This window comes from Trichosurus vulpecula, chromosome 9 (genome assembly GCF_011100635.1).
Source record: "Trichosurus vulpecula isolate mTriVul1 chromosome 9, mTriVul1.pri, whole genome shotgun sequence".
In the NCBI taxonomy this organism is placed as follows: Eukaryota; Metazoa; Chordata; class Mammalia; order Diprotodontia; family Phalangeridae; genus Trichosurus; species Trichosurus vulpecula.
The window spans coordinates 96,351,366-96,366,667 of record NC_050581.1 but is presented as its reverse complement, the minus strand read 5'-3'; the positions used below and the strand labels follow the sequence as shown (position 1 = coordinate 96,366,667).

General features: G+C 34.8%; 1 protein-coding gene across 1 annotated transcript in view; it reads left to right on the top strand.

The window, feature by feature from the left end:
- The window catches only part of ZDHHC21 (zinc finger DHHC-type palmitoyltransferase 21), a 67,986-nt gene that overhangs the window by 25,980 nt on the left and 26,704 nt on the right, over positions 1 to 15,302 (top strand). Inside the window, exon 8 of the mRNA XM_036738700.1 lies at positions 3,410 to 3,548. Within this exon, the coding sequence (XP_036594595.1) occupies positions 3,410 to 3,548 (139 nt within the window). The remainder of the gene's footprint in view (positions 1 to 3,409; positions 3,549 to 15,302) is intronic.

Below are 15,302 nucleotides of genomic sequence, written 5' to 3'. Positions count from 1 at the left end.
AAGCTATTAAGGCCTTCAATATATAAGGCTGTAAGGCTAAGTTTATTGACTGACATAATTGGGGACATGGGAGAAGAAAAGATGATAGGGAAGATGAAGTGAAGTAGATAAGAGTACTATTTGGGGAAATCTCCCCTGGGCTCTTTCATTTCATTTAGAAACCTTAGGATTAAAATTTAGACCAAAACTCAGGTGGCTCTTTATTTTACTATCTTCAATCCATGTAAGTATCCTAGGTTTTCATTGTCTGTGTCAGATGTTTAATAAGATCCTTTCTTTATAATCAGCCAGGCTGATTATAATGCTTACTATATGCTAGTCTCTGTGCTAAGTGCTGTGGTTACAAAGAAAGGCAAAAAATAGTCTATGTTCTCAAGAAACTCATAGATATTGGGGGAAACCACGTGTCAACAACTATATATAAAGAAAATATTTTATTTATACACACCTGTTACATACACATGAATATATGTATGTGTATATAGGCGCCCAGCATGTTATCTACAATTTATCGTGTGCGCATATGCTCACACAATGCATACTTGTATGTATGTGTACATATTTATATACATACATGATTAATTGCACATAATTAACAGAGGGAAGGCACTAGCATTAAGGCAATTGGAAAGACTTTTTGTAAAGTGTGAGATTTTAGTTGTGACTTAAAGAAAGCTAGGGGGGGGGGTCAGCTAGGTGGCACAATGAGTAGAGCACTGGCCCTGGAGTCAGGAGGACCTGAGTTCAAATGTGGCCTCAGACACTTGACACACTAGCTGTGTGACCTTGGACAAGTCACTTAACCCCAATTGCCCTGTCTTCCCCCCTCCAAAAACAAACAAACAAACAGAAAAAGCCAGGTAAGTCAGGAGGTAGAGATGGGGAAGGAGAGAATTTATAGCTTTATAACTAGATTCCCTAATCTACAGAAATCTAAAAATAAGTGCTCCAAACATTGCCACATGGACTGTTTGGAAGGGGAAGTAGAGATGAAAATAGAACTATTTAAAACACCAGGATTTTAAAGTGTTTTGTAGGGTTAAAGATTGTATAAATACACACTCTTATGTAATCTAGCACTTTAAATTATTCGATTTAATTTAAATTTATTTTAAAGGTAAATTGTAATTTAAATTTTATTATTTTGATAATTAGCACAAATACCCCTATTTCTACTAGATTATTCTATGTTTAGATTAGAACGTGAAATTGTAGAAAACTCTTCTCAGAAAGAACAATCAAAAACGATTAATTCATCAGGACTGTGATTCTTCAATATTAGCTGCTCTTGTATCATTTTTTCCCCAGAGAGTAACAAAGTAATGTTATTTTGATATGATGAAATAAGTTAGAATTCTTTATCATATTGGCCTCAAGGTCTTTGTTGAACAACTATAATAAATTGAGCAATTCTGCAGTTAAACTACTACTTAGTAGTGAAGAAATTAGCTAGATTTATAAAAAAAAAATGAAAATTGTTTAGGATAAAAAGTATTTAATTTTGTTTAAACATAAAAATCTTTTAAATTGCATTTTGGAAATATTTGGGATTAGCTTATTCATATTAGCAGGTATTCTTTAGAAATATTTCTAACTAAGATCAGGAAAGATCTAGTGAAGATATGATATAATTTTTCCTATTTTTTTTACAACAAAGGGTGTATTATTTTTGTAAGGAAAATGAGTCAGAGTGAATCTCTTCTGTTAGTCTGATGAGTTATCAGGCTTATAATTTCAGGGGAAGTTATAGTGTATATTATGTGTCTAATTGGCCTTGAGCTTTTATCGTAGTTAATATGTATAATTGGACTTGAGCTTTATAATAGTCAATATGTTTGATGCCAAGTCTTTGAAAAATTTTCCAGGATTGTATTTACACATGCAATAATGAAATAGGCAGTTAAAAAAACTTTTTAGATATACTATTCAGTAAGCAAATACATCCTCTTCTTCTCCCTCTCTCTCTCCCTCTCCCTCTCCTTCTCCTTCTCCTCTCCAAAGGAAGGTAAATTTTGATGGCAGGAAGCTGCCTAGTTAACTTGAGCTTTACTGGCTATATTCCTTCCTTCCTTCCTTCCCTCCTTCCTTCCTTCCTTCTTTCCTTCCTCCCTCCCCCCCTTTCCCCTCCCTCTCTTCCTCTCTCCCTCCCTCCTTCCCTCCCATTTCACTCTGAGCTCATAGATTGGACCACAGTAGGTCCCTGCCCAGACACCACTTAATGGCTATATTTTGGGCTCTCCTGCCTCTGAGTGAGTGTCAGTAGTAACTGTTTCTCTTTTGACCAGTAACCCTGAGCATCTTCCCCTCCCAGTTTGATTTTTTTTTTGATTAAAGGGGCCATCCCTTGGCTCACTTCTTTAAGAAGCCTATTCACTGAATGGGCATTACCTCAATCAAAGTGAGAACCCAAAAAAGCCTTAGCCTAAAAGGGCCAGGGTCTCCCACTGCATCCTGGGCCATCTTCAATCATTCCGATGAATATCTGGCCACTGGACCTAAATGGCACTGGAGGAGAAAGTGAGGCTGGTGACCTTGTACTGCCCTCTCTCACTCAAATCAAAGTCAATTGCAAGTCATGTCATCATTTCCCTGATGTCATGGTCCTTTTTGAAAATGAAGGACAAATACAACATTTTAAAATAAAATTCCAAAGTGATACTATTCATTAAAAAGTTAATGTGATATGGTGAAATCTCTACTATCTCTCATTCCCTGTCACCACACGAAGTAAACTATAGACAAAAAATTTTGTTGGTAAGATAATACTCTTTTTCCAAAAATAAGTAAATAGAATGGGGAAAAAAAGGCTTACGGAAGTAAGAAAAGCCATGTCCAGATTTGACAATGTACTTTCTAATTTATAGCACTTTGATTCCCAGGAAATAATACTGTCAAACAACAGCTCTGGAAAAGTTCCTTTCTTCTGGACTAGAATTGCCCTTTTTTTTTTTTTTACTAGGATGTAGAAATGTGTATTACAGAGAAACCAATGAAGTAGGAGTCAAAGAAACTAGATCATAATCTTCCTAGTGTTGCTAACTCATCTCACTGTGTGACCTCACTTTCAGTTTCCTTGTCTGCAGAATGGGAATGAGTCTTGCCCTGTTGACTTAACTGTGTCCTTGTGAAATAATGTATGTGAAAACATTTCACATACACCATTATTCTTTGAGTATAAAGTATATAAAGTATAAAATGCTCTACAATTGTATTGTTATTTTGTATTGTAGTTTCTTACATTTTCTACTTACTGTTTGTATTGAGTGGTTCTAGCAATCATGTCTAGTTGAAATAAAAGTATAATTATAGCTTTTTCTTCAGATCCTAGTTCTGAACATTTCAAAATTGACCTACTTCCTATTTTAAAATTTAGTCTTTTCATTTGTTTTTGGTTTTTTTTTCTCTGCAGGATTAATAATTGTGTTGGTGAAGATAATCATTGGCTTTTTCTGCAACTATGTTTCTACACAGAGCTTCTTACTTGCTACGCATTGATGTTTTCTTTCTGCCACTATTACTACTTTCTACCATTAAAAAAGCGCAACTTGGTAAGAAATTTTGTATCAGATATCATGAGGGCAACTGTATCCTACAGCTGTTAAAATGTGGTTTTTAGACATCTAGAGGATTTTAAAAAAAATCTTGAAACAGTATTTGAGTTGGAATGGCAAAGGATATTACCCATAAGTAACTTAAATAGTGTGGAGACTATCTGCACTCTATGTGATGGAGTCAAACAATTTTATTGCACTATTATGGAAACATTAAATTTGGTAGAAAATGCAGCTGCCTTTTACAATAAGGAAAACTAGGAGGAACAGTTAGATTCTTGCTTGCTTTTTATAATGCATGATTTTTTATGTAATGAAAAGATGACATGGCATAGTGGACTGAGAACTGGTATATCTCAGAGTACCTGAATTCAGGTTCCATCTCTGACATATACTGACTGTGTGATCCTTGACAAGGCAATTAACCTCTCCATGCTGTAGTCAACTCTTTAAGATTTTAAGTTGCAGAGACTCTCACTTTAATCCTCCCACCACTCCCATTTTATTCCCTCCCCTCTGTTGCCTTCTCTCTTCTCTAGCTGGCTTTCTTTTTTTCTGAGAAGGTATAGGAATCAACATCCTGATGCTATTCACCCATGGATTTCATAAGAATATGTCACCTATTCTTCTCTGACATAATACCCTGATTCCCTACTAATGTACCTACTACTCTGAATTTTTGTCCCAAAAAATACATTGATTTACCTGTAGGAGATTTGGGGGGTTTAGTTTGTGGTGTTTCATTTCTGTTCCTTCACCTTCACTTCTCCTATTTAACTTCTGTTTACCTTTTTACCTCCTTGTGTATGTATAAAAAAACTCTTGGTCCTTTTTTTACTCTATACATTTTATCTTTCTCCTTTTTTCTAAGGTAACCTTCAGACATTGGGGTAATTTATTCCATATTCTTTCATTAGACATTTTAGTCTTCCAAATATTTACTTCTCCAGCTTCTTTGCAGAAAGTCTCCAGTTGTTTATTTCAATTTTTAAAGTTTCAATTTTTTTCTAATCTGCTAATTGAGTTTCACTTTTGCATTGAAAGCTATAAATTTTGACATATATTCGTTCCTTATGTCTCTTATTTATTTGGTTTCTCTTTTGAACGATTTTGGAGCTTTAAAAATATTCTGTGATTTCTTGGGATTTCACAGGATTCTGTGTTTTATTAGTCATTGATTATTTTTCTTTTGTCTCGTATTATTTGTTGAGAGCCTTGTGATTTCTTTGCAGATCTCGTTTTCTTCCTCTTGATATCCATCTTTTTTGAGCATTTCCCCATATTTTACCTTGTTTTTTACTTTCTGTTTCTGCCACCTTTGTTGGTGGATACACACCCCAAAGGGTGAAGCATAAAATACTTCAGCCTCTTTCTTTTTAGGTTATTTAGTGTTCACCACTAGGTCTTTGCCCTGAGTAGTCTGTGATGAGTGTGTTTCAGTCTTCTTTTCAAGTTCACTGTTTCTCTGTGACATTCCCTATTTTGGGTCTCTTCTTTTCCTTTTGGGCTGATCTTAATGAGTGTCTTCTACTTTTTGAAAGAAGGGTGTATTCCAGGCATAGCCTTTGCAGTATTAGGATCCCCAACCTTGGGGCAGCCCCCAGCAGAAAGCAGCACATTTTCCTGTTGTCCTTTTTCCTTTGGTGATGGCTAATGGGTGTCCCGTGATTGTTGCTGGCTGGTAGGTGAGGTTAGGTAGTTGGGGGTAAGGTATGGCATCAAAGTCTCTGCAAAGAGGGGTCCTAGAATAGACTCCATGCACCAGTTCATGGGTCAGTTTGTGGTCCCTGCTAGGAGTGTAAAGGCCAGTAGGTTAAGAGTTCTGAGTGAATGCTTTAAGGATTAGTGCTCTCTAGTATTAGTTCATAAGGATTTTACCTGGTTGTGATTCTCTCTTTTTTGTCCTGTGGATTCAGCTGCGATTGTTACATACCTGGGGAAGATTTAGTGTTTTGAGGAGGTTTAAAAGTTGATATGGTCTAGGAAAGTGTTTAGTCTGCCATCTTGTTGGTCCTAAGACCTTTGTATATATTTATTTATCTACATGATAACTCACGTAATGTAATGTAAACTACTCGAGAGCAGTGACTTTAATTTTTTTATCTTTGAATCCTCAGTATATTTAGAAGAATGCCAGGCAAATAGTAAATAATAAATGCTTATTGCTTAATTGATAACAATAATAGAGTTGATTATGTATTTGGAGAAGTCTAAACAGAATGGTATAAGATATTAGGAGAGATTATTTCTAGGTGGATGGGAATAGCAGGAAGGCTTTACAAAAAAAGACGGATCTGCACTGAGCCTCGAAGGATAGGGAGGATTTTAACAATTATATTGGGTGAAAACTATTCCGGGTATAGGTGTAGAGGAAATAGAGTCACTAAAGTAGGAAAATTCAGCAAGAGGACATAGGTGAATGATGCACAGTCTAGTTTAGATAGAATATAAAGTGTGTAAAGGCAGGTGAGAGCACTAGAATGGTAGATCTGGATGAGATTATTGAATGCCTTAAAAGCTAGATTAAGTAGTTGGTTTTTTTTTTTTAGTTTGGTAAGTAATAGGGGACCGTAGGAGGTTTTGGAACAGAGGATGATGTTCTCCTGACTCCAGAGCCAGTGCTCTACTCAGTGCGCCACCTAGCTGCCCTGATGTTCTCCCTCTACTTTAAGAAGATTATTCTGAACCTTGTGTAAAATCTCTGTAGGGAAGATGCAAGTAGACACACAGGAAGAAAATTACTTAAGCTTGAGGGAGAGGTAGAGGTGATGAGGGCCTGGATAAGGATGGCTGCAATGGGAAAGGAGAGGAGAAGAGAGGATGGTATTGCAGAGTAAGACTCAATGTCACTTGTTAAATGATTAGTTTGGAGGATAATAGGGAAGAGGCAAAGATGATACCTAGATTCAGCTTGGGGGAAGTTTTGGACAGGAAAATATTTTTTGGGAAAAAGATGATAATGCATGCTTCTTATGAGTAAGGATTGTTTCATTCATTGTATTTGTATCTGTAACACCTCTGCACAGTGCCTGGCACATAGTAGGCACTTAATAAATATTTGCAAGTTCATTAAGTTCAGTTTGGGTATATGTAATTTAATATGATTGATTACAAGATATCCCAGTGGAGAAAGGTTACATTTTGTTGTTGGAAATAGGTCAAGATTGGAGATACAGGTTTAACAGTCAGTTGCATACTTCCCTATTGGATAATGTCTTTTCCCTTGGTTTCCATGATACTGTATTCTCACGAATTTCCTTCTACGATTGCACCTTTTTTCTTTTTCATTATCCTATCATCTAAATGTGGACATTCCACCAGGCTTTATCCTTAACTGTTTTGTAGCTATACTCTCTTTTCCTTAGTTCATGCAAATCATTCAGTAACCATTTATTAAGTACTTACTGTGTGCTAGGCACTGTGCTAAGTGTTTTACAAATACTATTTTATTTTATCCTGAAGTAGGTGCTAGTATTATCTCCATTTTATTGTTAAGAAAACTGAGGCAAAGAGAGCTTAAATGACTAGCTTAGATGATATTTAATAAGCATCTGAGGTCCTGACTCTAAGCCCACAACTCTTTCCACTATGCCATGTAGCTGCCTGCAAGACAATGTCTTGAAGGGGATTGGAGGGAGTGGAATCAAAAACACATTATTATCCAATTCATTTTATATTTATTGAGTATACATGAAAGTACGCTAGAACTTTGTTCAATCTAAAGTAAATTCTTTTTGCAATTAGTTTATCTAAGAAATACATTTAAAGGGGTTTCTTTATTGGAGTGGTAGAGACCCTATTATAAGACAGTGGCATCTCTGTTACCCATTGAATGAAATATCCAGAAACAACCTTATAACAAACATATTTTCCTTCCATTATCCAATTATATTATTACAGTTATTTGGAGGGTTCTTTAAAGTAACTCTTCATTCTGAACACTAAGTTTTCCTTCATCTCACTTTGAGCAGACGTGCAGGTAAATACACATAAATTGAAACTTGCATAGGGTATCTTAGCTTGCAGACATATATATATATATACATATATATATATATACATATATATATATGTATATATATCAGAATGGTCTTAGAATATATTATTATTCTTACTTAGTATAGCTCATAGAAAATAGTACTAAACACTTTATTTTTATGTTTTAAATTTATTCTTACAAATTTGTTTTCGGTCATTTTTAAAGCACTGGCACTATTCTCTCCAAAACCTAAAAGATGTTGTCTAACACCATTTCAGTTCATTCATAGACCATCTAGTCTTCAAATTAGGAAAAGTGGGTTTCTCAATGACTTGTTGAATGACCTTGGACAAGTCAAAACATCTCTGTGCTTCAGATTCAATATGAGTATAATTATACTAACCTCCTTCTTTTCCTCAAGTGGATGTTGTGAGAATTAATAAGATAATTGGGTAGTTCCTGTTTGACAAGCAAATGATTCTTTGGGTGCAACTTGGATACTTCTGAGTATGCATGATACCTTTAATTCACTAGAATTATCTATAAATTTACTACTTCTAAGTACCTAAATTATAACTAACCTAAGTGGTAAATCATTTTTATTTTCTTTGGTATTTTTATATATTACATGAGCAGTAAAAAGATCTGTGATTTTTGCCGTAGAACTTAGTTAATGCTAATTTTCTCTGAAGGTCATATTGTGATTAAAGACCAGTCACATTAAATGTGGTGACCTAAAAAAACCTGTTTGTATTGCTCTGTTGTCTGCTTAACAAATAGAATTGGTGGCTGCTGAAAAGAGTTAAATTCCTTATTTGACAAAGAAAACCCATTTTTCTAGTTAGTTGTTCTTAATGTCTTATATTTAAATGACTGAGCTAATTGATCATAGGATCATAGATTTAGAGCTGTAAGGAACCTTGGGTGCCATTATTATAGAGAAATTTTGCTTTTTGCCTTAGTATATATTAGAAAATTTAGATGGACATTTTGATGACATAGGTTTTATGAAAAATGTGTAAAATATTTTAGAGTATCAGACATTTCTTTGGAAATATGGTTTGCGATTTTTGTTTTATGGTTTATGAAATTTTTAGGCATGCCTACGTATTTGCACTCTAGCTTGAGGAAAACTTTCAGCAGCCCCCCTAAAGTACATTTTCTTTAAAGAAAAAATAAGTTATGTGGGAGTGGGATGGGAAGGAACAAGGCAGTCAGTAGATTAAAACAGTTTAGAAATAATTTTCAGCATTCACGTGATTTGCTTGTTCACATTAAATTTTTTAAAAGCAGCTATTCTCTTTTTAAAAGTTACCAGTAGTTTTTCTAATACAGATCTACTCATGTGGTTGTTAAGTGTGCCTTTAAGATCACATATTGAAAAAAGGTTTCAAAATGTGTTCCTCCTGGTAACTTTGTACTGTAGAATATTTATTTTTTTCCTCTATAGGGCTAAATGAGGAAAATTTTATCAGTTGTATTGATTTCTAATAAGTATGTAAGTGTATATGCCTGTCTAATTTACAAATTTGTTTTGAGGATTAAAAGTGATACTAAATGTAAAAATGCTTTGTAAAAGAAAGAATTATGTAAAGAGTAAAGAATTGTTTTTATCATTAATATGAATGGTAGAATAGGTACAATGGTTTCCTTTTCACAATAATTTTTAGGATATTTAATTTTAAATTGGTCGTTTCTGATTGATATATTTTGGTATATAGGGCAGCTTCCAGGCTTTTAGAATTTAGGTTTTTAGAGTAGAGGACACGGTGCTGATATTCAGGAAAAGGAAAATAAACATTGTTTGGGATCTCAGCCGGCTCTTCGGCTAGGAAGATACTGATGTTATTGTCCTCATTGGCTGATTCTAATAGCGTTGCCAGGGACTGGGTGTCAAATATAACTGGCTTACAAAGAAGAGAAGCAGAAAGAAGATTTGGTTATAATTAGCTTGGAATTGAGGCAGATCTACCAAATTCATTTTACTCTTTTCATACAAATTATTCTTAAAGTACGTTCCAGAGACCCCATCTTGCTTACCTTTTATATTTATTTCTTTTTGTTCAGGCCAGTTTTAGCTTTAATCAGTAGATTTTGTTTACTTAATATCAATAAGGGCTTATATTTATTATCATTTGGAAAAATGGATGAAATTGCTAAAATAAGTGTTTGACCATCTGGAATTTTTTTTTTTTTTGACCATCTGGAATTTTAACATCATGTTGGCATGTTAAGAATAGTTGTGAAATTATGACTGCATGCCATTAGATTTTTTTTTTTGTATTCTTTAGGGTATATGGTAGGGGAAGAGGAGATAAGGATAGAACATTATTTCTAATCTTGTTTTTTTTCAAAAAAAATTGATTTTTTATTTGTATATACCAAAATATGAACATTTCAGGCCTTAACATTTCTTTTTCATTTCATTTTATATTTTAGCTTAAAGGGGTCAAATTATAAGTCTGAAGTATACAGTTAAAATCATTTACTCGTACATAAACTTTGTTATAAAATGTATGTGTATTTGTGTGTGGGGCCGGGCAATCGGTGTTAAGTGACTTTTGTCTGAGATCACACAGCTAGTAACTATCCGAGGCCTCATTTGAACTTGAGTCCTCCTGACTCCAGGGCCTGTGCTTTATCCACCGTGCCACCTAGCTGCCCCTATGGTATCCAGAGGGGTGGACAGTATAGGTAATTGTCCACAGAAAAACCTATATTATATCTATCTTTGTATACCCAGTGCTTAGTGTGGCATAGTCACATAATGACTATTTCAGTTAATCAAAAGTGGCTGATTGATCCTGAGTTTCCAGCAGATGTGGTGTGGCTGTGGCAATGGGTGCCTGAGTCTTATGAGCTTGTGGGGTAGGACAGAGAGGGGCAATGAGCTCCTCTTCTCAGTGCCTAGGTTGTCTGACTCGTTTTCTTGTCTCTGCTGGACCAAGCTGCCCCAAGAGGTCAGTGTATCAGCTTATCTTCCAGCCATTGCTGTGGCTCTGAGGCTGGGCATCTCTCTACTGGACTAGTGAGAGGGCTATCAAGTACCTGTTCCTGGGTCTGCTTCCAGCTGCCTGTCTGTATCTGAGTGTTATGGATAGTAATCATTGGCTGTAGTCCTCTCTCTCATAGTCGCCAGGGCTTGGATAGGTTATTACCGACTTCATCAGACATATGTTGGGGAAAGCAGGCAATTCAGGTCTCTTGGTGCTCTCACCCTTGAATTCCACATTACTCTATTATTTCAGCTATCATGATGTTGGCATCTGCAAAGTTATTGTCATGCTGTACTAGCATGCTGTAACATGCTAGTGTCATGCTCTGTCCTCCCTATTATCTGCTAGGGAAAAGAAACTCATTGCTTCTGCTCTATCACCTTATTAACTAATGATGAGAGGAAAGTAGCAACGAAGTTCACTGTTGAGATCTCCTCTTTTCTCCTGTCAGGTACATAATTATTTCAACATTTTGTATCTGTAAAGAATATAATCCAAGAAGGACTTGATTATGGAGATTGTGAGATCAATAGCATGTGTCCAAAGTATTGATAAGTCATTAAATTGTCTCTCAGGATTTCATGAGTGGATAGAGTGCTGGGCCTGGAGTCAGGACGACCTGGGTTCAAATTTGGCCTCAGACACTTACTAGCCGTGTGACCCTGGGCAAATCACTTAACTCCATTTGCCTTAGTTTCCTCAAATCTGTAAAATGAACTAGAGAAAGAAATCTTTGCCAAAAAAACCAAAACCTCAAATAGGGTCACAGAGAGTTGGATGGGACTGAAATGACTTTTTACATAGCTTGTTTAACTCAAGTAAGCTACCACATTTTATTTTACTGATATCATAAGAATTCAGCTATGTGGCTCTTATTATTGTCGTCGGAATTATTCAGCAGCCTGTCTCTCTTATAATACTTAGTGTTTTGGTGATACTGGTAAAAGGAAAGGACTTTTCTTAATTCATGTAATAAAAAATTTCAGGAAATGGAAAAAATAAAATTTAATAGTATTTTATTTTCTATTTAACAGGGCAAGAGTAATTAGTACCTGGACCTGATATGGATTATGTAGGACATTTCACTCAGTGAATAGCCTGATTTTATTTTAGATGTAGAGATCTAAAGTGCTTTGTTTTTATTTCTTTTTTTAAAAAGAGAAAAATGAAAGCATTTCCAGGTAGTATTAAAGAGCACGCAGAAACATCTCACTTGTCCTCTTGCCTCAGTATGATCACCAAAACATTAAAAAACACAGAAAAACTGCTCTGAATGGACTGGGTTCTAACAAACCTGTGAATTTAGGCTGTCAGTTAAGTTTGTAAATAATTTTTGTAAAATAATCTTTTCATATTGATTGTTCATAGGACAATGGGATTTAGAGTTGGAAGGAGCCTTAGGGATCCCCTTTTTCAGCTCATTTTTGTTTTCAAATGATAAAATAAGTGAAATGTGTTAAGCAACTTGCCCCAAGGTCACACAAGGTTAAGTAGTAATACTCTGTATTCCAAATCCTATAAAAACATCATATCGTGGTTTACAAAATACCCATGGGACAAAAGTCTGTTTGATTTTCAAAATAGTTGGAACAGAAATATTATAGATTTAGAGTTGGAAGGAATCTTTGATGTTAGTCTAACTCCTTTAGTTTCAGTTGAGGTAAAAAAGACCCAAACAGGTTAAAGGACTTTCCCAAAGTCACATCTATAAGTGTCATAGCCTGCATTTGATACGGTTCCTTTGATACTGAATCCAGCACTCTTCCCATTTGATGACAATGCTGTGAATAAAATCACTTACTTAATGGAAACTCCAATAACAACCAAAATGTGACCACCTTATTTATGCCTGTACTTGTGAAATGCAGCACAGATGGAAAGTATTTAGTGCCATTGTCTAAAAGAGCACAAAAACGGGGTGATGAGTAAAGGTAGAGGAGAAAAGATGGTTATTCCAGGGAAGTCTAGTGCAGACTATGACTTTATTATTTTTGTTGTCTCTTTCTTATTGTTGTGTGGGTGGGTCTGGGTGGGGTGGGCATGTGGATCATGCTGTGAATTTCCTTTTTCTTTGTCCATCTGCCCTCTCTTTGTTTTTCTGTTACTTCATCCATGTGTCTCATTTTTCTTTTCTTTCTACTCTTTTTGCCATGCCTCTAGTTCATCCCCTTCCTTTTATATGTCCCACTTATTTTTTAAAAATGTCATTTAGTATATTCCTTACATAGTTTTGTTCCTTACTCCTAAATTTAAAAACAAGTTGATGGAGTATTATATATTTTTCTCAAAAATAAAAAAAAACTCAACCCTGAAAAAATACATTTTTACCATTTGACCCTCATTGATTCACACAAACTTACTCCCCTTCCTTGTCTGACACCTTAATATAAGAAGGATTCCCCATCCCACCAGCCAGGTGCCATACTGGATGGAATGCTGGACCTAGAATCAGGAAGACCTGAGTTCAAAATCTGCCTCTCATATTTTTACTATCTTCGTGATCCTGGGCAAATCATTTAACCTCTCCCATCCTTATGGGAATAGCACTTAAGAACCACAGTTGTGAGGATCAAATGATGTAGTATTTGAAAATCTCTTTACAAATCTTAAAGCGGTATATAAATACTAGTTATTATCTATTGTAAAAGAAATTTGTAGACATTACTGATGTTAATTGCATATATTGTCAAGATTGCAAATCGTCAGGTTTTCCAAACGTTTGGAGGTTCAGTATTACTGTTGTTAACAGCCTGATTGGGATGAAATCATGGAAAGAAAATTTTCTTTTCTTCAAAATAGGAAAGAAGTTTTGGGGGAAGGATAGAAAGTGAATAAATGTGGTAAAAATAAAACCATTTGCTCATTGTAATAAGACAGCAAATATTATCATAAAGTTAAAATTGGTACTCCTCTACATTATTTTAAGTTGGTCATAGTAGTAAAAATGTTCTTAACTCTTAGGTGCCTGGCAAAAAGTAGGGACTAAAATGACTTGTTGGTTGATTGGAAATCAGTGTTGGAATGAGGGTCTAGCAGTGGCTGTGAGGGGTTTGGCCCTCTAGGGGGCGCAATTTCATCAAAAGTCCATTTTTGTTGCTAAGCAGCTAATGTAGAGTCTGGCAAGAATGCCTTCCTCTGCTTCTGGTAATGTGGGAACAGAGAAGAAAAGGTGGGTGATTACAGGCCTAGAAGTGACTTATCTTTACCACTGTAGTTGTTATCCTTTAAAAATCAATTCAGTATCAGCATGAATTTCCTCCTGTTTGCCTATAGTAGGCAAAAAGGGTAGGCTGATTATCTTAAATGCTATTTTTTTTTCTAAACATCAGACTAAAATTTTCTCTTGCCCTGACACAGTACAATTTCTTTTTACTGTAATTAACACAGTAGGGTTTTTGAGTCCTTTGTTTTATGAGGAAGATGGTTATGTTTGATTTCATCATATTTTTAAAAATACCTTTTTAATCATCATGTACAAATAGTTTTCTTCCGTTCAAAATTTAAATATTGGCCTTTATTTTAGCCAGATTATATAAACAAGTTTAAATAAATTTTCATGAAATTAAAGTTATATGTAAAGTATAAATATTTGTTTTTAGTTCAGAATTTTATATTAATCTTTAGAATTGACAGAAAGAACTAGAAGCAGGAAATAAAAAGTATTGATATCTTTATATGTGCAATAATGAAAGACATCTTCAAAGTATTAGAATTGGGATGCATGAAACAGCATTATATAAAAATCACTCATTTTTATGTTCTCAATTAAGTTCCATGCTATTGGCTACATAGGTGTGGTTGGCATTTGTTGGAGGAAATTAAATGGATTTTACTATCTCTATTGTAGAAAGAATTATGGTTTTTAATATATCATACTTCCTAATCTTATGAGGAAAGAAAGCATAGGGTGAAACGCTTCATGTTTTTTCTATATTAATTGAAATTTCTTTTATCATGGAATTTCTAAAAATTCAAGGTTTTATTTACTATAGATTCAGCCATAAAATTAGAAACAGTTTTTCCACAGCTACATCCATAGAGATCTGATTAATATCATTGTAATTTCCACAGCTATTAATGAGCTATTTTGAGGATTAGGTTTTACCCAATAGTAGTAAAGTAAAAAGTGTTCACAAGAAGAAAAATAACTTGTGAAGGTCATAGAAAGCAGAGGTTTAAATAATCTACACATACATAAAATTAATTTTAAAAAATCTTGGAGCCCTAGTATTCTAATATTTTTAAAATAAAGGAGTTAGCCATAGAAGATTTAGAAGGCCTCTAAGGGTCTCTTGCCATGCTAACTCAATGATCCTATGATCTATGAACCTTTGCCTGCTGCCTTCTAGTATGGAGAGTGTAACAGAAATGATGGAGTAGAGAAATGAACATCTATGAACTGGCTTCAAAATTTACCATGCTGTTGCTATTAATTAGGCTGACTACTAGGTATACCATAGCCAGAATTTAAGTGTTATTCTCTTAGTTGATTGTTCTTAGCGATGTTGACACAGGGTCATTGAAGTAATGACCCTAGCTCTTGGCCACTAAAGTACCATTAGGTTCATTAAAAATCTTTTGTGTTGTACTGGAGTTCCTAAAACTAGTCAGTCAACAAGCATTTATTAAGCACTTACTGTGTATCAGGTGCTGTGCTAAGTACTAGGAATAAAAGGAAAGGCAAAAACACTGCCTTTGCCTTAAGGGAGCTCACATTTTAATGGGTGAGATGTAGTTATTTATTACATACATAAAAATGTATACAGAATAGATGGA